This window comes from Lissotriton helveticus, chromosome 12 (assembly GCF_964261635.1).
Source record: "Lissotriton helveticus chromosome 12, aLisHel1.1, whole genome shotgun sequence".
NCBI lineage: Eukaryota > Metazoa > Chordata > Amphibia > Caudata > Salamandridae > Lissotriton > Lissotriton helveticus.
Genome location: NC_136073.1, coordinates 102221929 through 102245440, shown reverse-complemented (window position 1 = coordinate 102245440; position 23512 = coordinate 102221929). Strand labels below are relative to the sequence as shown.

Genomic DNA, 23512 nt, shown 5'->3' with positions numbered 1-23512 from the left:
GTAACGTAGCAAACAGGTGTGTAAAGCATTTAAAAACAAAAATACATTAAATAAGTAAGACACAAGACACAATAAAAATCCAACTCCAATTTATACAATAGAATATATTTCACAAACCCAAAGACAACAAAACAACAAAAATCCAAAGGAAGGAATCAGAGATATGAATTTTTAAAGATTAAATGTAACACTGGAGCTTAGAAGCAAAGAGCACTCAAAGGGTAGAAAAGGTCGTGCTGGACTGGGACAAAGTCAAGAGTTATTTACACTTACTTCCAGAAGTGTTTCTTGATGCAGGGAATTGGTCCACAGTACCAGCCAAAGGTTCAGATGCTCTAGTTTGCCTCCTGGGTCTGGGAGTACAACTCCCACAATCCACTTTGTAAGCTAATGGAGCTTTTATGAAAGATGCTCCAAACTTTTCTGAGCTTTTGGTGTCCTTGAGAGTTCAAAGTGTCCACAAAACCAGTCCGGGGGCCTAGAATCACTGAAATGGTCCATAGTATGTTTGGAATACAATTCCAACAGTGCACCTGGCCAAATCCTTAAAAGTCAAACGAATGCCCTCCAGGATGGGGAATTCTTGGTGGAGATAATGCAGATGGGCTTTGTTAACCTGTAGCTTGCAGGAGTCCACTCCTTAATCCTTCTTGAAGCAAGGAAAAGTCATTAAGCCTGTAGTCCCACAATGTGCAGCAGGTGCAGGCCTTCAGAGTGCAGGCCTTTGGGGTGCAGATCAGGTTTCCAGCAGGGGAGTCCTTCTTCTCTTTGATGTACCACTCACCAGATCTGAGGAACTATCCAGCCGCCCCACATGTATTCACAGTTTCTGGGGGTTAAACAGGGGGGGGGGTACCCCTGACCAATGGGATACAGGGTGTCACCCAGATTTATGACCACTACCTCTAAACTGTGGCATATTATTTTGCCAGAAAGCACCATTCTCTCAAAACCGAACATGGAGAAAGTCTCTTCTTTGGGTTTAGATCTGGCTAAGCCAACCCACTGGTGTGGCTAAGTTTCAGTAGCAAATCTCTTCCAACCACCTGACTCATTCATTGTAACTGGGGGTGCAAAATGTGGGGGTCACCCTGTCCTGGTCCCAAACTGGCATTCTCCCTTTGAAGACCAGTTTGGCTTACCCACCCTCTTCCTGCCTTTTGGCTTCTGCAGCTAAAATCTTGACCCACAGTAAATCCATTGTCAACTCGGACAGAATACTTCACACCTCATCAAGCAGCTCTGGCTCAGTCCCAGAAAGGCTGGTCAATCAGGAGAGCAGTACAAAAGGAGGTGGTGATGGACGGAGCATCTGAACCAATCAAACACTCCCACCCAGTCAAAAGATCTGGGTTTAATCCATCACCGTTCTTTAGCCCACTTTGCCACCCCAGTTCAGACATGGCTATCTGCAAATCAGTCTGACCCTGTGCCTCATGGGAACAGTCCAACCGGAACTGCCAAGCCAAGCCTTCCCTGGACCGGAAACAAGCTTCCGAGGACCGGTTTCTGGCATCATAGCCATCTTCAGCCCGGCTTGCTTGAATCCAGTGGCAAAGTGAGCAAGGGACTCACGTCTGAGCATACCCTGCCACACTTATGGCGGCCAAAAGCGGTACAAAAGGGGGTCGTGATGGACGTAGCATCTGAACCAATCAAACACTCACACCCAGTCAAAGGATCTGGGTTTAATCCATCACCGTTCTTTAGCCCACTCTGCCACCCCAGTTCAGACATGGCTATATGCAAATCAGTCTGACCCTGTGCCTCATGGGAACAGTCCAGCCCGAACTGCCAAGCCATGCCTTCCCTGGACCGGAAACAAGCTTCCGAGGACCGGTTTCTGGCATTACAGCCGTCTTCAGCCCGGCTTGCTTGAATCCAGTGGCAAAGTGAGCAAGGGACTCACGTCTGAGCATACCCTGCCACACTTATAGCGGCCAAAAGCGGTACAAAAGGGGGTGGTGTGGCAGGGTATGCTCAGACGTGAGTCCCTTGCTCACTTTGCCACTGGATTCAAGCAAGCCGGGCTGAAGGCGGCTGGAATGCCAGAAACCGGTCCTCGGAAGTTTGTTTCCGGTCCAGGGAAGGCATGGCTTGGCAGTTCCGGCTGCACTGTTCCCATGAGGCACAGGGTCAGACTGATTTGCATATAGCCATGTCTGAACTGGGGTGGCAGAGTGGGCTAAAGAACGGTGATGGATCTAACCCAGATCTTTTGACTGGGTGTGAGTGTTTGATTGGTTCAGATGCTCCGTCCATCACCACCCCCTTTTGTACCGCTTTGCCGCCATAAGTGTGGCAGGGTATGCTCAGACGTGAGTCCCTTGCTCACTTTGCCACTGGACTCAAGCAAGCTGGGCTGAAGACGGCTGGAATGCCATAAACCGGTCCTCGGAAGCTTGTTTTCGGTCCAGGGAAGGCATGGCTTGGCAGTTCAGGCTGGACTGTTCCCATGAGGCACAGGGTCAGACTGATTTGCATATAGCCATGTCTGAACTGGGGTGGCAGAGTGGGCTAAAGAACGGTGATGGATCAAACCCAGATCTTTTGACTGGGTGTGTGTGTTTGATTTGTTCAGATGCTCCGTCCATCACCACCCCCTTTTGTACCGGTCAATCAGGAGAGGGCAGCTGGAATGCAGGATTTAGGATCACAGAAAATAAAGTTTAATTACTTCTTATCTGTAGTAGGTATTACAAATCTAACAGTGGCAAGTTGTTGGATTTATCTTAACTATTAATTAGATACCTTGATGTATAATTTCAGATGGCTTGTGTCAATATTTCTACTTAAGTTAAACATTTCAATGTTATCGTATGGAGCCATTCACTTAAATGGCGAAAATCAGAATTGGCAGTTTTTCCCTCCGCAGGGCTTGGGCTTATAAAACGTCATTTATAATGTCCCTGATTATAGTTATAAGGTACCCTACACCTGGGGCACCCAGAGGGGAGCTTAAGGGTGACTTATACGTAAAAATAATGCTGTTTGGGACTTTGGAACTACCTGAAATTCCAAAGTTAAATTTGCATATCATTTCAATTTAAAAGCAGCCTGCAAGGCAGGGTTGGCTTTTAAAATGACAGCACGCAATTCAGCAATGCACACGTTTTTGCAGGAAATCTTCTGGATCTCTAAACCTCCCTGCCTTATTATATACTAGGGACTTATATATTGCTTGACTACCCCTTGCCTTATTATATTCCAGGGACTTACAGGGGTCTGCCATTGCCAATATTAAATTACCCTAACCATGTACTTTTTATCAGAGAACAGGCCCTGGGTTTAGTTAGCACAGTCTAGAAAACAATCACAGTCGAAAACCAGCACCTAGTACTCAAAATGCGGCAAAAAATGGGGGACATTGCAAACCGGTCCTGATTTCTCACAACCAGTTATGAAATGTGCACCATCTTTTTGCAACCTACGTATTAATAGTTCTGGTTTGACACTAAGGAATGGGAGGGGATGGCAGTGTGACCTGCTTAAGTGATATTAGGATTCTGCAATATGCAACAGGAAAATCCCTTAGTATATCTAGCCCTTAATGTCCTATCAGTTATTACAATATCACATCCCAAGACCAGAATCATGCAATGCCTATTACAGGAGGGACATCTCATCTATGGTTCCCCAGACCTTTGCAGCATGCATTTTCTTAAAGGCAGAATTCACAATGTTATTCAGTGATTTTTGTGTTGCAGTAGTGTTAAAATAATAAGCTGTACATTTCTTCCCAAGATTCTAGTAATTGTTGGAGTTGTCCAGAAGACCAGTGGCCAAATGAGATGAGAACTGACTGCTTTATGAAGAAAATTGAATTCCTTTCTTATCAGGAGCCTCTTGGATTGGTTCTGACTGCTACAGGGATGTTGTGTGCCATAGTTACAATTATTGTGTACCGCATTTTTATCAAATATAAAGAAACTCCAATTGTGAAAGCAAACAATCGAAAGGTGACCTATCTTCTCCTTGGTAGCCTGGCACTCAGTTTCCTTTGCTCTCTGCTCTTCATTGGAGAACCACAGGTAATCACATGCTTACTGCAGCAAACTGCATTTGGGATTATATTTGTTCTCTGTCTATCCTGTGTTTTAGCTAAAACAATCATAGTAGTCATTGCCTTTAATTCCACAAAGCCCAGCAGTAACATGAGGAGGTGGCTTGACCCCCGGGTTCCTGTGGTTATTGTCTCTGTTTGCACATTTGTCCAAGTCCTCGTATGTGCCACCTGGCTGCTGCTCTGCCCTCCTTTCCCAGAGAAGAATATGACATTGAAGACTGAGACAATCATCTTCCAGTGCAATGAGTGTTCAGATTCTGCTCTTTGGTGCATGCTGGGATATATGGGTCTTTTGGCTTGTGCTAGCTTCTTGATGGCATTCCTGGCACGGAATTTGCCTGACAGCTTTAATGAGGCAAAGTGGATCACGTTCAGCATGCTGGTGTTCCTCAGTGTGTGGATGTCCTTCATCCCAGGCTATCTGAGCACTCAAGGGAAATACATGGTTGCCGTGGAAGTCTTTGGAATCATCTCATCCAGCGCTGGGTTATTCATCTGCATATTTCTTCCAAAATGCTATATCATTTTGTTAAGACCTACTCAGAACACAAGGAACCAACTAATAGGAAAAAGACAATACAACAAATTTGAGTGTGTGTAAATGTGTAAGCTCTGTGGACAATGTAATGGAAAATATTCACCTTCTAACTGTTTTCTATATTTGTGATACAATACTCAAATTTTAGCTGGTGTGATTCCATAATGTGAGACAAGAGGTTCTTTGACTTGTTAACTAAGACAGATCCCTATGTGGAGTATGTTAAAAAAACTATGTTATGCAGGGACGGCTTTTGTGCTAGTGGTGCACTGTGCGGCAATCTTTCCTGGGCCCTCCAAAGACCTCTTGCTACACAGATTCTCTTACTACCAACCTCCATTTATGCCTTTCATCTTTCCATAGCCCCTCTGTCACATGTGTTTAATTCAATTGACAGTACTATCAGACCAGTATAGGGTGTCAGAGCACTTTATATCACACACATTATAGGGAGACAATGAATCCTTCAAGCGTCAAAATCAATGTGTAAGAAATGCTCATAGGACATTGAAGACTACAGGAGATAGAAGTCACATGTCATCCATAATGGTAGGCAGTATATTTTAAGAGGGCTTGGTCTGTAGATCAGGATTTAAAACCCAAAATAGTGGATGGGGCTGGCTTTACTAATAAAAATGTAATTCTACTCAAACAAACTGAGATGAAGGGAAGCAAAACGCTCCAGTCAGGGATAAAGTGCAAACACTGGGGGCAATTTTTACTAAAATGTCACGCAAAGCAACACAGCAAGGAAACGTGCTGTGCTGCGTTTCGTGACAGGGAGAAGATGGGAATGCACTATATGTACTAAGATATGGAGCATCCCTGCTCTCTCCTTGCTCTGGTGCACCCTAGCCCAACATAAGCACGCTCAGGCCATTTTTAAAGGATTTCTGTGGTACATGCACGATTGTAACTCCTCCCAGATGTACGAGTGACCCACTTTCATCTACGGCCTTGCTCCGGCACCAACCTACCCACCTTTGGGTAATCAAAGTCAGATCCTTAGCCACTGCATAAGGGCCACAGTTTATTTTGAAATATGAAACATAAACACACACATTTCTTTTCATCCGCGTGCTCCATGATTTCACACAATATCATATCTATAAAATATCACATTCTGATTCATTGGTTCCTAGCTTCTTCCAGCACTTCCAGCAGAGCACCCCCCCCTTGCTATACAGCCCGCCTTTTTGTTGTCTCTCGCTAACGGTCGCCAGGCTTCCCTTGCTACCGATATCTGAGTGGGTGGCCCGACCTGGGCTGTAAGTACCGTGACTGTCCACATTGTTCTGTTTACACAGACCTCCTTGCCCTCTCCCAACTTCTGACTGTGATACCCACTCTTTGGTGTGGCTGGGTGGGCCAATGAGCAGAGGTCAAGGTATGGGCCTCCTGCCCCATGCCACATTTCTTCTCCTGGCTTCCCACCAGGTGCTTTGCTACCATTGGGGGGAGGGGGTATCAAACCTGGCTACCAATTGCCTGCCCGCTTTTGTCCCAGACTCCAAGCTAACTTTTCACAGACTTTGCCTCTGTGCTCCGGCAGGCCCTTTCCTCTGCAAGCGTTCTTTTTGGACCCTCCATAGTCAGGCGCTGCCTTCCCGGCCCACAACATTTTCCTGCAGGAAGGGACACCTTCATGCATAAAACAATCCTTAGAGGCTTTATCAGAATGCAGCACATCTAGAAAGAGGAACAGATCAAGAGAAATAAAGATAAGTCTTCTATTTGTGCCTCTCTTTGGAAGGCATAGCATTTTGTGACATTCCTAAGTTTACTACTGTTATTAAATCTGAGAATGTGCCAAAATATATGTTATTGTGTATACTAGTTTTAGTAAACCTGAGATTGCGGCAAAATATGTGGGTGGCTGCGTGAGAACATACACTCTCCACTCGCACAAGACCTTCCTGGTCCACAATAATGCAAGGAAGTGACTTGAGATGTGTGGCTTCACTCCAGATTTGCTATGTCACACAGACTCAAACAAGGTGGCTTTGAGTGGCTTGGTAAATCTGACTTACGGATTGGGCTGCCCTTGAATCATTCAAGGTGACGCAAGGGCAACGTAATCCTTTGATAAATCTGGCCATGGGTATTGGAGCTAGGGGAATGTCTAGAAAATTGTTGTAATAATATTGTCCTTAATAAATATCATGTCCTATTTATTGATTTCAAGAATAATACCTCCCCTAAGTTATTAATCGAAATTGGACATACAATGTAACTATATTTTCCTGTTCCTGCTCTGTCGCGCCAAATCTCGCTGTGTTTCTCTTTCTGCATCAGCAAAAAACGTCCAGTGTCTGCCTAGCCCTCTGCGGACCCACCCGCCAGTCTCCCGCCGCTCCACCGCTTCTACCACCTACAGCGGGAGCCGCCGAGCGGAGACCGGCGAGGGGCGGGACTACAACACCCAGAAGCCCTGCTGGGGTCCGCGTGTAGAGGAAGCGCCAGGAGGCGCATAAAAACAGCGTCACCGCCTTTGACTGTGGGTTTCCTGTTCCTGCTCTGTCGCGCCAAATCTCGCTGTGTTTCTCTTTCTGCATCAGCAAAAAACGTCCAGTGTCTGCCTAGCCCTCTGCGGACCCACCCGCCAGTCTCCCGCCGCTCCACCGCTTCTACCACCTACAGCGGGAGCCGCCGAGCGGAGACCGGCGAGGGGCAGGACTACAACACCCAGAAGCCCTGCTGGGGTCCGCGTGTAGAGGAAGCGCCAGGAGGCGCATAAAAACAGCGTCACCGCCTTTGACTGTGGGTTTCCTGTTCCTGCTCTGTCGCGCCAAATCTCGCTGTGTTTCTCTTTCTGCATCAGCAAAAAACGTCCAGTGTCTGCCTAGCCCTCTGCGGACCCACCCGCCAGTCTCCCGCCGCTCCACCGCTTCTACCACCTAAAGCGGGAGCCGCTGAGCGGAGACCGGCGAGGGGCGGGACTACAACACCCAGAAGCCCTGCTGGGGTCCACGTGTAGAGGAAGCGCCAGGAGGCGCATAAAAACAACGTCACCACAGCCTCGCGGGACGCGAGCGGGACGCCCGGAGCGAAGCCCGGGCAAAGGGCGGGCCCTCTGTGGCCCTCAGGGGTCCTAGGGTGACGGGACGGGCCACCCCCCTGTCATCTAATGCACTGGAGACAAGAGCCATCATTAAGATAACCTGGATATATGACCTACCTTCAGTCTTTAAAAATCGCTCCATACTATTCATTTAAGCCTGTCTTGAACCAGGTCCTTTGGGAGAGTCACACCGGAAGGTAACGAGGCCTGTTTGATTTCTATTGACTATACTGATTATATTGGGTTCAAGGTTAATAGGAACATTACCAGTTACTAGTTACCTAAATGTCTAAAGGAAGGAATTTCATCGCCCCGGCCAATACCATGGATAACTACCTGGTACAAGTTGTTGAAAAAATAAACCATGAACGGAGGTCCTCGTTGGGTCTTGGTACCCCTTTGACTTTGCCTCAAAATGAGAACTTACAAACAGACTTAATTCTTCTGGATACCCCAATTGACTTCTCCTCAGCTCCACAAGGGCCGGATGTGGGGCTATCACAAAATGTGTCACTTGAGGAAAATCTAGCTACTAATGTGGAAACGATACCGGGCCCTTTAAATGTCTCTATGCATGACCTAGCCCCAGACATGGAGGTAATAGATACCAGCTCTCCATCACCCCCTGTTCCTGCTCCGAGAGTAACAAAAGTGACTTCTAAGACTTCTTCAAAAAGGGAAGGGTTAAGGTCAAGTAGGAAAAGGCCAGCTACCCCGCCAAACAAGAATATCGTAGATGGGAATGTAAGTGAAGGAGATGTGAGCCGTGGGTGGGATGATGGCATACTAAAAAAACTTATGGGCATGCTGGACATTAAGTTAAGTCAGCTAGTAAAACCCTTACTGTCAAAAATTGATCACCTCACGGCTAAAATAAATAAAATGGAGGCCAATTTAAAAATAACAAATGATAGAGTGGAGGAATTGCCGACAATGCTTAAAGAAAAATTGGCTGAAAAAATTCCATTAGAAAGCGCAAGCTCAGGTGTAGAAGAGCCACCACAAATTCAGCAGGAAAATCAGAAGCCTGGTCCGGAACAAACTAATCTCCCTGGTGCTGTCCCCATAGAGCCTACAGGGGATTGGACACTACAGGGATCCGATCCAGAAAATAATCCTGTGGAGCTAATTGTAGAAGCTTCACCCCTTATTCTGGTACTCGCCAATGTCCCCCCTCTAAATACAGGGCAGATAGAACACCCTGAATCATTACTAAATAAGGCACTTCAATGGTTAAGCAACAACATGCATATGTGTCCTGGGGGTAAACATAAGCTGGCAGAAGATTTGCTAACTGCAAGACGGGTAAAATGGATAGGGAGCGGGACCAAGAAATTTTCTGGGGACTGTGTGGTTGTGAACCTTAAAAGCCCCGAAGTTTTGCCAGAAATTCTGAACAATCTATTCCCTCCTCAACGGAGAACGGCAGAACTAATCCCACTCTCCCTGGACTTTTTCTACAATAGGAAAGGCCTGGCATCAAAACCGAGTGTTCTGCGAACCAAATGGTCTACAGTGGCCAGTAGAAGAACAAGGGAGGGTCCATCTAATGTATGGGGGTTAAACCTAGATAATAGATTTTCAGCATTGTCTAATCTGAACGAGTGCGACTGACTTACAATAGATAAAGGACTAATAGTGGAACATCAGTCGACTCATTCAATGTGTCAACTAGACAAATCATTAAACCAACATATACAAAATCCAGTACTAGATCATAAGGTCACTATAAATCCAAACAGCAATATACCTATAACAGGGCCAGATGGTCCAACTAATATCAGCCTAACAGTTGGGGATGAGATAAGCCCTGAGCAGGGGGAATTGCTAACTATGGACCCCAGGGAACATATGGAGGTGACATTAACACCTGGTCCAACTCTAGGAGAACGACCATTGACTTTTATATCTTGGAATGTAGCAGGAATAGCGAGTAAGCTTGAAACTCCCGAATGGGTGGAGTATATTGACAGACATGACATAGTCATGATGCAAGAAACTTGGTCAATTAACCCAGTATTTCGTATGGGGTATTTAAACTTCTATAAACCTGCAGCTAGAGGAGAAAAAGGGCGTCCCTCTGGAGGACTGTTGATATGGGTCCGCCAAGCACTAACTTGCACCATATCACAAAGGCATATAATATCCAACGACATCCTAGCACTGAACATCAGATGGCCTAATGGCCAAGAGGTAGCTTTGTACAATCTCTATGCTAGGGGGGTTGGTACAGGTATCCCATCTGAAGTTTTTACAACATTAGAACAAGATGTTGAAACCCTTCCACCTAATTCCCATATTATTTAGGTGGTGATTTCAATTCAACCTTTGAGCCCCTGGGAGAAGAGGATAGAAGTTTAACAGCGGAGGAAGACAGTAGATGGGGAATACCGCAACTAGAGATTCCTCCCATAAAAAGATGGAGTGCTACGGCTATCAGGATAAAGAGTCTCTGCCTCTCCAGAGGATTAAGAGCCACGAACGGGAGGACACAATCTGATCTGAAAGGGAATTTTACCTTCGACAATGTCGTGCAACTAGCAGGATCGATTACTTTTTAATCGATGTAAGAGCATGGTCCAAACTAATAGACATGGCAGTTGTATTACGCTTGGAGAGTGACCACCATCCTCTGTATATGATATTTCACCCCTATCAAGAATCTAATGTACCCATAAATAATAAGCAGATGGTAACACAAGATGTTGTGTGTTCCAATAATCAAAGACATCTGAAATGGGGAACGTTGCTAGGGGATGAAAGAAAATTAGAACATCTGAAAAATTTAGTAAAAGAAGAGGTTAGCGCTATCAAGATGCACCATGGGAACTCTAACTTCGTGGAATACATGATGGAGGCCCACAAAAATTTATTTAATAAACTCCAAAGCTTTTTCGTTAAAACAGTAGACCCAACTGTACCTAAAAAATACCAAGCCGTTAAAGGCTGGTATGATAAAAGCTGTAGATTAGCAAGACAAAAATTAAGTATAGAATTGAAAATAGGAAACCCTATAGCCGTTAAAAGGGCAAGAGACATCTATAGGCTGACACAAAAGCAATCAAAGAGGCGCTGGGATGAAGAGGGCTGGATCGAGCTAAAACAGGCCTGTTCTAACAAAGATTCAAAGCGGTTTTGGGCCCTGGTTAAATGGAATAGAGGTGGGGTAGCAGCCCAACCACAAAATCATGTGTCACAGGAAGGCTGGAATGATTTTTTTCAACCCCAGTATGCCAGAAACCCGAGATATGCATCCATATCTCTCCCCCAAACTGTCCTTTATAACGATCAAATATTTACTGAAAAGGAGGTTAGCCTGGCACTGGACTGCGTGTCATGCGGAAAAGCACCAGGCATGGATGGCATCCCAGCAGATGTTTTTTTATCAGACCGGTCTTCTTGGTGCACATATTTTACTTGGTTGGCTAATGCAATAGCTATGGGTGGAGAAGTCCCAGCCTCGTGGAAAGGGGCTGAAATTATCCCTATATTCAAAAAGGGGGATATAACACAGGCAAAAAATTATAGACCCATTAGCCTAATTGATACTGCGCAGAAAATAATGGGTCGACTGGTCCAGAATAAATTACAGCAGTGGATCGAAGACCATAACATATTGTCGCCATACCAAGCGGGTTTTCGCCCTTTGACTAGCAGTGTTGACCAAGTTTTTTATTTCCTAGTCATTTATTGGAGAAATGTTACACTCCGAAATGGCACATTGTACGCAGTCTTTGTGGACTTAAAAGCCGCATTTGACCTGGTCCCGAGAGAAAAACTGTGGGAAACACTGGCCGATGTGGGAATTAGCAGAGAGCTCCTTACTTTACTTGTCCACCTCCACGAAAATAACTTTGCAAAAATAAGGTGGGGCAAACAGGGGGAAGTGACGGCCCCTTTTCCAGTTGAACGGGGGGTGAGGCAAGGATGTGTCCTGGCCCCAACGCTTTTTTCAATCTATATAAACGGAATTGTGGAGCACTTAAATAAATCCCCAACCGATGCTCCACTCGTAGCAGGTGTACACGTCCCCGTACTAATGTTCGCGGACGATACGCTCTTACTATCACGTACGCCCAGTGGTTTGCAGAAAGCGGTCGACGCTTTTGGGGACTTCTGTGACAGTCGTGGTCTGGAATTAAACACTAGTAAAACTAAATGTATGTGTCTAAGTTCCCAATCGGCTTTCAAGGGGGTGATAAAATTCAAGGGCGAACCACTGGAAAAGGTAGATGCCTTTACTTACCTAGGAATTATTCTCCAACATGATATGAAATGGAAATCACATATTAATATGGCATCCCTAAAATTTAACCAGCTAGCAGGTGCAGTTTCCATTAAACATAACACATCCTTGACAAGACCCATTAACTGTGCACTCGAAATTTATAGTATGAAGGTACTGAGCGCATGCTTATATGGGTCTGAGTTATGGGGATTTTCAAACCTTAGGTGATTTGGGGCGGGCGGAAAATAGATTTTTGCGAGGGCTTGTTGGGGCCCCACAAAGTACCCCCATAATCCCACTAAAGATGGAACTAGGCAGGAGAAATATTGAAGACATTGCTCACCTACGTCCTTTGTTGTATTGGAGGCGCCTAATGGTAACCCCAGAGTTAAGTCACTATGCATCAGCTTTTTTTGACGTTGTGAATTTTGACCGTTTTCACTGCATTGTCTGGCTAAAGGAGCTCCGGGGTACATTGGGGAAACTGGGCCTAGACTATTTGTGGGGCAATAAGGATGTCGCCTTATTCCCAACAAAAAAGCAACTGAAGGACATCTATTGGGACTCGGTATATGCTACATTGTATCGCAAAGGCCTGCAATCTACCCTGTCATCACGCTTTTTGGACACCAAACAACTTCCATTATATGAAAAATATTGGGACTTAATTGAACGTCCATTTGACAGGAAATTATATTTTCAATTTCGCGTGGGAACACTTCCAGTGAATGCTTTTAGACATAACTGGTCTTCATTGCAGGTCGCTTACTGTGATCATTGTAAAAATCAAATAGAGGATATTGCACATCTGCTTTTTTCTTGCCCTTTGTATGTTTCCCCTCGTCGAAAGTGGCTAAAACCAGTTTGTAAAAATATGGGCACTCGCTGTTGTTCGCAAGCCCTTAGAATTTTAACATCTGATTCCTCTACAACACTGGTAATAGGCGTAGCAAAATTTTTGGCCTGGGCGTGGGTAATAAGATTACGTGCTCTAAAGCCTACTAGTTAATATGGATTATCAACTGCCCCTTTTTTAATCTTGCCTGTTCTTTTATAACCTTCTCTAATGAATTTTTAAAATGTATGTATACATATTTTATAACCTATCAGCATTCGACTTTTGTTGTTTAATATGGTTTTAATGAACTGTTTTTTATGCTTAGTATTTATTGTACTATGGTTAGGAGGTTTGCTTTTATGACTAAAAGTCGAATAAAGCTTTGAAATGAATGAATGAATGTAACTATATTTTTGTAAATGATATTTAGGACAGAATAATAATGACACTTTTTCAGTACACAATTTTGTGACATACAAGCCTCTCACAAGTCAGTCTGAAAATCTCTGATAATTTTCACATCATCTCTGGGAGAATAGAACTTCTGCTTGTTCTTTAATTCAGGAAAACTGATTTTTTTTTATGCTCATGTGACTTTAAGAAAAGAATCCTGCTCCTCCTACTAGTTTGGGGGTGCTTCCATTGTCTAAAGCTGGCTCCTTACTTCAGTAAAACTTTTTCCCAGCCCTCTGACACATATCAATGGAGAGATATGCCCAATAGTGCGTTTTTGTCAGCATTTACATCTGAAAGCTCAGCATGACACTGCTGACAGAGAAATATAAATAAGCAGAACAGTGTCTAGGAATGTATTAGCAACTTGGATGTTGTTGTTATTTTTAATACTTCTAATACCATATTTTTATTGGAGTCTCACGTCTATACAGTACAAGTATATCCACTAGTGTTAGATATGACTCCTCGAATAATAACAAAGACTGTATTCTCAATGAGAAACAAACCCATGCTATATATTTGGGAAGCAAATAAACATGTTGCCAACAAAACGTGTGCAGCCTGGGGGGCGTGGCCAAGTGGCAATCGATGGCGGCCGCTGGTTAGATGAGCTCTGTCTACAAACCCCTTCCCCGCATTGATCCGCCACTAATATCCGATCCCAAAACTTGCAACCAAGCACTGGAATATATACTGAATATGCCGATGCCTTCATTGTGGCTGTGCGCCCAAGCACATTGGAGATTCGTCAAAGTTTGGCGGCGACCTCCATGAGCTCTGCAGCCGGGTGGTGGAGTAACGGGAACGGCCGCTGATGTGACGACGAACGGTGGTGCCGGCTGAGAGCGAGCCCCGACAGTCGGGTCGGTCCCGTTGGACATGCCCTGAACTAAGACCCAGATCACATTCGCCCTCCCACACGTGAGTGCAGTGTGAAAAACGAGTGCCGCATTCAGTGCCACCAGAGAGCCTGCAACTGCGCAGGGGACGTTCAGCCCAACCCCGGCTCACCTCGGCCCACCGGAGTAAATATCCCTGCTTCATCTACCAGCAAGATCCCCGTTCCCCGGAGGGGCTGGGGCGAACCCAGCAATGAATGCAAGGCAAGCGGAACAAGGAGAGAAAGTGAAGGTGATTGATCGAAAAATGGGGGGAAGGTAAACAGGACACTTCCACTTGAGGCCTAGAAGTGAGTGTGCGGCATGGCCTACAAGAACGAACAGTAGAACTGGAACCCCTCACTCACTGTGACTGACTGCGAGGGGTCAAGCACATTGACTTCACGGGCCTAGAGGGTGCAGACCGCCAGCGTGAGGGGAGCAGTGGAGGTAAACCAGGGAAACCCTTGATGGGTAGCTGAGCGCCATACAAATGCAAAAAATAATAATAATAATAATCACGAAAGGCACTACCTGTAACTACCCTTGCGATGAAGCAGAACCCTAACGTAATGTCGAACTCAAAGGAGTCCAGAACGGTCCAGCAAAATAAATTGGATCGCTACACGTGCCCGAAGGCCTTGCCCCAGGGCCAGCAGACCAAGGATAAGACAGGCAGTGGAACGGACAACAACCCTATGGAGCCCGTGCTTAAAGACATCATGCGAGCCATTTCTGGAGTGAGGTTGTCCCTGGAGCAGATGACGGACGTGATATCCACCAACGTAACACTAATATGAGTGAATCTGGCGCAAATGAGCAAAAAGGTCAAACAACTGGAAATCACTACAACGAGACTGGTCGACGACACCTCCCAGTTGCAGACCAAAATACCGTAGCTGCAAACCTTTTGCAAGTTTGCGGTAAGTAAACTTGATGACTACCAGGGGTGCACCCATCGCAATAACATGCGCATTTCGGGAGAGTCTGAGCGCAGAGGAGCAGACCCCTGACCTATTCATTGAGGAACTCATACTCAAACACCTTCAACCTAAAGGCCTCTTGAAATTCTTTGTTATAGAAAGAGTGCTCTGAGTCCCAGATGGGCGGCCAAAACCGGGAGCCCCCCTCCATGGCTGATGCTTGCACGAGTGTTGAACTACCACGACAGGGATGTGTTCCTCCAGAACGCTAGGGCAGGCCAAGTATGACAACGCAACTATTTACTTTTTCCCGATTTTACGCAGGCAGTACAGCGGCAATGCAGATCTTTCCTGGGGTAAAGAAGAAGCTCAGAGACATTGAGGTTTGAAATACGCCATGCTGTATCCCGCACGACTGCGAGTCGAAAGCGATGGTAAAACGTGGTTCTTCGACACCCCGGATTCGGCAGAAAACTGGTTGGAGAGTGTGACCCCCGAACTGTGGACTAATGCGCTACTCCAGCCATAACATAGCTAATGGACTAGGACACTGTACATCCTTGGTGTAATTCTATGGCCTCCAGCAGCGGCGAGAGCCCTACGACTCAAGACACGAGGACAGACGTTGTTAAGGAGTTCAGCAGTGCCCAGCAAGGCACAGATCGTGGGACTCACCATCCTGAAGAGCAGATGAGATATTTTCTGTATTTTTTTTGGGGGGGGGGGAGGAACGGAACGATTCTTACACACCCACATTACTACTTTTAGTTTACGTTGGGCGACAGGCACTCTGCAAGTTAGGAACATGGACCGGTTGGAGCCCAAAGTGCAGGGGGCAGGGAGGGGGGTTTTTGTTATTGGGTTAAAGGTGTGTGTTTTGTATGTTTTGAATCAGCACAGAGGAATACTGTTACATGGGGAGAGAAGACGGTTATGGACTACCTAATTACACATGAAAGAGGTCTGCAATCTAAAGGTATTGAGATGGAACGTAAATGGGTTGCGGGACAAGATCAAGCGCAGTGTGGTGTTGCAATACAACAGGAGGCAAATGCCAGAGATGGTCTTCCATCTGGAGACCCATCTGATGGGCCATATTTGTAGGGCACTAAACAAATGGGGTTATAAATTAGTGGCACCTGCTGGCTTTACCACCGGTTGTTGTGGGGTGGGAATAATGGTGCGCAACTCCCCTCCCTTCATGATCCAATCTACCTGGGCAGATGGCTTAGGGTGATATATAGGCATCATGGGGCAGTGGGAGTGGTGTGTGGTCACCTGTTTGTCAGTCTATGTCCCACCGGAACTGCAGGCCCGCACATTCAAGGAGCTTGGAACGGTGCTGCTCTCACTACCGGAAAGCTTGTTACTAATAGGAGGAGATTTTAATTTGGTTGTTTCTGGAGAGTTAGACAGAAGTCCCCCACGAGACACTGGTACAGGGCGAGATGGTTGCTGGATTTTCTGGAAGTGCTTGGTTTGGCTGATACATGGGAGTGTTCCAGCCAGATAGTATCCAACACACATTTTATTCCGGGGCACATAACAGTTTTTCATGAATCAACTACATTGTCGTCCCCTCCACACAGCTGACAAATATCCGTGAAATAAGACATCTGGCAAGAGGTATTTCCGATCACTCCCCTGTCTGGACACAGGTGGTGCTGGGGAGGAAAGGGGAGGGCAGAATGGCCTCCATCAACCCGTGGCTCCGCCGAGAACCTGCCATACGCAAGGCCCTAGTGGAAACCATAGATCACTATTCCCAAGAGAATGAGGGCACAGTCGACTCCTCCCAGACACTGTGAGAAGCATTCAAAACAGTGATTCGGGGCAAGCACTCTCCCTAATAGTGGGTAAATGAAAAGACAAAATGAAGGACCTGGTGGATGTGGAGAGTGCAATCCTTGATCTAGAAAGGGGGTTAGTGGAGGGGGTGACGCCCGAAAAGACACACACCCTACAGCTAAAAAGGGACTAATACAAGGCGATAGCAATGGAGAGGGCGAAGTCTCTTGCTAGGGAATCGGAGGGTAGAGTATAAATCTGGGGGACAAGGCCGGGAAACTCCTGCCATGGTTGGACAAAGAAGATATGGCATCCAGATTAGTTCTGGAAATAATCGATAAAGATAGCCAGACACTCACTGACCCACAAGCAATAGCAAACACTTTTGCAGCCCATTATAGTTGTATCTACGAAGCACACACCCACCAATCAGAAGAAGACTCCCAGTCAATGCTCAGGGATTTTGCCGTTTCTCTCCTGCCACCTGAGAAACAAACAGTCTTAGACAGTGAATTCTCTGATGACGAAATAGCAACGGGGATTAGAAGTCTTCAGGCGGGCAAAGCATCGAGTCCTAATGGCCTGTCAATTCAGCAGTATAAACTTGAGCCGGATAAATTGGCCCCTTGGCTGAGAGCTATGTTCACGGAGAGTAAGGAGCGAGGAGAGTTGCCACTAGACTAGCGTGTAGCCACAATAGTCACAATCTACAAAGAGGGCAAGGCCAGACTGAATTGTACATCATATAGACCCGTCTCCCTTCTGAACGCAGAGCCCAAAATTCTCGCTAATATGCAGGCCAACCGATTGATAAATGTGATCGTGACCTGGTCCACCCCGACCAGTCAGGCTTCATCCCCACCGGAACACAGCCATAAACCTCCGGCAGTTTCATAGAGTAATGGGGAAGTTGGACACGTTAAGAGAACCAGCAATCGTAGTCTCTCTAGACGCCACAATAGCATTCGGCACCATAGAATAGCTCATGAGTGTATGGGTTCTATTTCAGCCTGGATGTCCTCCAACTGCTTAAAATTAAACTCGGGTAAGACCGAGGTTTTGAAATTAGGTAACAACCCTTTGGTCTGGACACCGGATTGGTGGCCTGAGGATTTAGGTTTGTGTCCTGAACCATCTAGGAAAGCCAAGAATCTGGAGATCATCGTGGACAATAAACTCACCATGGCAGATCAAGTTAACATGGTGACCTAAGCATGTTTTATGGTCCTCAGAATTATTAAGAACATAAAGGTCTTCCTGACCAAAGATAATCTCAGGACTGTGGCGACAGCACTCATAATGTCGCGTCTAGACTATTGCAACAGTTTATATCTTAATGTTCAAAAACAACATATGAACAGGTTGCAATTGGTCCAGAACGTGGCAGCTAGAGTGCTGACTGGAACATCAAGGTTTACCTCGGTCAAGGGAGATCTTAAAAAACTTCACTGGCTTCCTATTCCGTTAAGATGATGCTTTAAAGCACTGTCTATTGTCTTTAAGGCGGTCAACGGCATTGGTCCGGATTTCATGCGGAAGAAATGTTCTTGGTATACTCCAGGGAGGACATTCAGATCCTCTGGATCTAAACTCGTTCAGACCCCCCTCTTTAAAAAAACTAATTGGGGAGGGAGAAGTTTTGTTCATTGTGCAGCTAAAGCCTGGAATGAACTCCCGTTCCAACTTAGAAATGCCCCAGATCTAATTTCTGGCTTTTCTCTTACTGTTAGGCTTATGTTATGCTTCCCAGGCAATCAGTACTTAGCGCCAGGACAGAGGATAGGGTAATGGCTAGCTCTATAAGTATTAATAACATAAAATAACATAACATAACATAACCTGTTTGCAGTACTAAAGAAGTTGGGATTTGGGGAGGGATTCACCCGATAGATCAGGCTCCTTTATACCAAGCCCTAGGCACAGGTTGTAGTGAATAACAGACCATTTGCGATTTTTTGAGTTAGGATGCGGCACTAGGCAGGGGTGTTTCCTCTTCCCTCTAGTCTTTGCCCTAGCGTTCGAGCCCCTAGTGGCATGGATCCGCAGAGACCCGGTCATACGTGGATTGAGGTAGGCCCGTCATGGGAGGACAACATATCACTGTATGCGGATGATATCATGTTGTTTCTGCCCGCCCCCAAGAAGTCGCTGATAGCAGTGGCAGACATATTCACAATTTTCAGGAGATTCTCTGGCTACTCCATTAACTGGAGCAAATCGCTACTATACGTAATGCATGGGGACTGTCCCGCCATTCCAAGGGACTGCCCAATCCAAGTCAACACAGAGGGCTTTATATATTTGGGTAGATACCTGACGTCTGACCCCCAGCTCCGCTATAACTGCAAATGAACCCCACCCGTACAATGATTGAAACAAGATACTCCAGCATGGAAGGCACTCCCTCTCTCTTTGTTAGGAAGAGAAGCACTCATCAAGATAATGTCCCTGCCTTGCTTTTTGTACGTATTACAGAACTTCCCGGATCCTTAATTTAGGCCTCTACATCAGAAAAGCCTATTACCGGTCGGTAACGGCCGACATTCGTTAATTTTAGTCCTTACCCACTGGTAATAGGCTTCCTACATCTGGCCCTAAGTTGCCATTCATCTTGGCTACAGTAATTGCTTCTAGCGGCCCTACTTGGGTATCCTGCTCAAATCAGCATGATATCCATACACGATACACCCTTCATCGATGCCTGGTCTTTTGCGTTCCAATCTTTTGGTCATGGTGGTTCCTTATCAAATGGAAAATCCTAGGCAGCAGTATCTGATGCTTAGCCGTTGCTCCATAATTCAGTATCTGTTACACTCTTCTCTAGTATATTTAGGGTCCTGATACCCTCACTGTAAACTCCTTAACTATGAGGCATGATTCAATTGATGGAGATCATCAGTCTGAGTACAAGATAAAAGTGGCTGAAAGCAAAAAGAGATTTCTTTATACATGGAAAACAGATGGGTTGAGTAGAGGATGTGACGGCAAATTTTGGGGGATTCATGCAACACACATATCTCTGGGCTGACCAAGTGTCTAGTTTTCAGAAATGTGTATGTTTGGTAGGTTTCCCTATATGGACGCCGAGCCCGAGACCAAAAACGCAGGTTCCCCACTTGCAAAACAAGGTCATTTTGTAAATGGTAATTTTGATGTCTATACAATACATTTTGGGCCCTTGCCTGTCACATGTACTTTGCCCGCCCTCACAAGTGAGGTACCATTTTTATTTGGATTCCTGATGGAACGCTGGGTGGTTGAACATTTTAGGCGCCCAGTTGATGCCACAACCTTTCGACAAAAAATCGTGAGAAAAAAGTAGATTTTTTCAGCTAAATTTAAGGTTTGTAGGGAATTCTGGGTAGGAAAATGTTGGGGGATGCACACAAGCCATACCTCACTGAACTCCTTTGGGTGTCCAGTTTTCAGAAATGTGTGAGTTTGGTAGGTTTTCCTAGATGGCTGCCGAGGCCTAAAACCCAGGTGACCCTGCTTGCGAAAGCAGATCGTTTTGTGATAGGTGATTTTGGGCCCATGCCTGTCGTGGGTACTTGGCACACCCACACAAGTGAGGTACCATTTTTATCGGGAAACCTGATTGAACGCTGGGTGGTAGGACATTTCTTGTAGCCTAGTGATCCCACAACTTTCCCACAAAGAAAAGTGAGGAAAATTAGATTTTTAAACCTAATTTGAGGTTTGCAGGGGATTCTGGGTAGAAAATTGTTGGGAGATCTATGCAACCCACATCTTCCTGGACTCCCCTGGGTGTCTAGTTTTCAGAAATGTCTGCGTTTGGTAGGTTTCCCTAGATAGCCACTGAGCCCGGGACAAAAAACTCAGTGACCCCCTTGAAAAACCAGGTTTTGTGATAGTTAGGTGGGCACCTGTGTTTTAGTCCCTGGCTTGGAGACATCTAGTGGAACCTAAAAAACACACACATTCCTGAAAACTAGACATCCGCGGGAATCTATGGCGGTGTGGCTTGCATTGATCCCCCAACATTTTCCTTCCCAGAATCTGCTGAAAATCTCAAATTTAGATAAAAAGACACATTTTCCTATATCTGTTTGGAAAATTAGCACACAGCGCACATTTCCTACCACTCAGCATTCCCTCCAGTCTTCCGATAAAAATGATACCTTAAAATTTATGGTGCCTAGTGGGCTTTCTGCCCCCCCCCACAGAGCAGATCAGAGGCTATTGTCCCCATGTGTCTCATTGGGGGGAAGATTGTAGAATTATGTGGAGGAGATATTGGCATGCCAATATCAGACTGCCCCACCCCAAAATCTACCATTAAAAAAAATCACAGGTGCCTAGTGATTTTTGCCCCCTGGGGAGGCAGATTGGGGTCTATTGTTCCTATCTGTCCCCCCCTCCCAGGGAAAGAAAGACTGAATATGCTGCAAAAAAATTGGAGGAGCACATACAACACACGTGACAGATTAAGAATTTCTAAAAGTATAAATGAAAATAGCTCTGAGAAGCACAAAGTTCAGTGGTCACGGTAAACTGGGACCGAGACACAATTCGAGGCAGAACGTGAAGGAGCCTAGGTCAGATACAGCAAGTAATTTGGTCCCAGTGAAAATCTGGGAGTCAAGAAGTTTGAAAAAGTTGCAAAGTTCTAATCCAAAGGAAGAAAAAGGGGTCCAGCGTTTGAGTGTTCACGAGCCTGTGGATCAGGGGTACCCTAACACAACCATAGTCCGTCTCAGACCAATGGAGTAAATTTACTAAGGGCAAACAAAGAAAACACAAGGAGATGATAGACAGAGAGCTGAAACTTTTCAGACACTCACCTGCAGTCACAGATCTGGGTTCAATCCATCATCGTTCTTAGCTAACTTCCCATGTTCAGGGCTACATGCAAATCAGTCTGGAGCCTGTGCCTCATGGGAACAGTCCAGACCGAACTTCCAAGCCCTGCCTTCCGTGGACCGGAAACAAGCATCCTGTGACTGGTTTTGGGCTAACAGCCCTCATCAGCCAGGCTCGCTTGAATCCAGTGGCAAAGTGAGCAAGGGACCCACGTCTGGGCATACCCTGACAACTTAGGGTGAACAAAACATACACAAGGAGATGATGGCCAGAGAGCTGAACTTTTCAGACACTCACCACCAGTCACAGTTCTGGGTTCAGTCCACCATCGTTCTTTAGCTCACGTCGCCACCCCAGTTCAGACACAGCTATATGCAAATCAGTCTTGACCCTGTGCTTTTTGGGAACAGCCCAGTCCAAACTGCCAAGCCATGTCTTTCCTGGACCGGAAACAAGCATCTTGGGATCGATTCGGGATAACAGCCATCATCAGCCAGGCTAGCTTGAATCCAGTGGCAAGGTCAGCAAGGGACCCACCTCTGGGCATACACTACCAACTTAGGGTGAACAAAGCAAACACAAGGAGATGATGGATTGAGAGCTGAAACTTTTCAGACACTCACCCCCAGTCACAGATCTGGGTTGAATACATCATCCCTCTTTAGCTCACTTCTCCACCCAGTTCAGACACAGCTATATGCATATCAGTCTTGACCCTGTGCCTCATGGTAACAGTCCAGCCAGATCATGTCTTACCTGGACCTGAAAAAATCATCCTGGAACCGGTTTTTGGCTAATAGCACTCATCAGTCAGACTGGCTTGAATCCAGTGGCAAAGTGAGCAAGGGACCCACATCTGGGCATACCCTGCCAACTTAGTGTGAACAATTCAAGCTCAAGGAGATGATAGACGGAGAGCTGAAACTTTTCAGACACTCACCACCAGTCACAGATCTGGGTTGAATCCATCATTGTTCTTTAGCTCACTTCGCCACCCCAGTTTAGACACAGCTATATGCAAGTCAGTCTTGACCAGTGTTCCCAGCAGGCTGCGCGCATGCGCTCGCGCGCACGTCTGTGACCACCAGCGCGCATTGACCTGTGTGAAGCGCGCACTCAGGACAGCCCGCTAGAACGTTTGCGCCGCCGCATTTAAACGCGAGCGGCGCCAATAACAATAATTTTCTGTTTGGGGAAATGGTGTTAACACGGTGCAATAGGAGAGCACAAAAACGTGATGTCACAGCATGAGAGTGTATTTTGGAAAGCAGATTGGCAGCCTCTGCAGGCGTTCAGCAGCAAGCACCCCTGCACTCGCTGCTTTTGTTTTCTAATGGAGCACGGCAACGGGCTGTTTATGGGCCTTCGTGAAAGTATTTGTTAATCACAGCGCCTGACTGCTGCGATTAACAGGAATACTTTCACAAATGCCCCACAATCGGCCCACCGCCGCGCTCCATTAAGAAAAGAAACGCAGCGAGTGTAAAAACAGGCCGTGTGTTTTACATGTCATGCTTTTACATTTTATGTATGTCTTTTCTTAATACAGCGCAGCGGTGGGCCGATTGTGGGCCTTTGTGAAAGTATTCCAGTTAATCGCAGCAGTCATGCGCTACGATTAACATAAATACTTTCACAAATGCCCACAGTGAGCCCGCAGTTGAGAAAAGAAATGCATCCAGTCCAAAAGCACAGCGTGTGTTTTACACGTGTGCTTTTGGACTGGATGCAGGTGGCATTTGTCTTCAGGCGCGCATTCTCCAGTGGGCTCAAAAAGCTTCAAAGTTATCAAGGATTATTACATGGATGTCTCATCTCTGCCTGGCCACCGGGTAGTTCATTTCTCGTAGCTGGAAAACCGAGCCCTCCACTTGCAGAGACAGACAGAGCTGAGGATCCCTGCAGCCAATAA

The 23512-nt window shown here is 46.0% G+C and overlaps 1 protein-coding gene across 1 annotated transcript in view; it reads left to right on the top strand.

The window, feature by feature from the left end:
• LOC144797955 (vomeronasal type-2 receptor 26-like) overlaps positions 1-4667 on the top strand; it is a 39886-nt gene extending 35219 nt beyond the window's left edge. Inside the window, exon 5 of the mRNA XM_078668760.1 lies at positions 3745-4667. Coding sequence (XP_078524886.1) covers positions 3745-4667 — 923 coding nt within the window. The remainder of the gene's footprint in view (positions 1-3744) is intronic.
• Positions 4668-23512: the final 18845 nt, after the last annotated feature.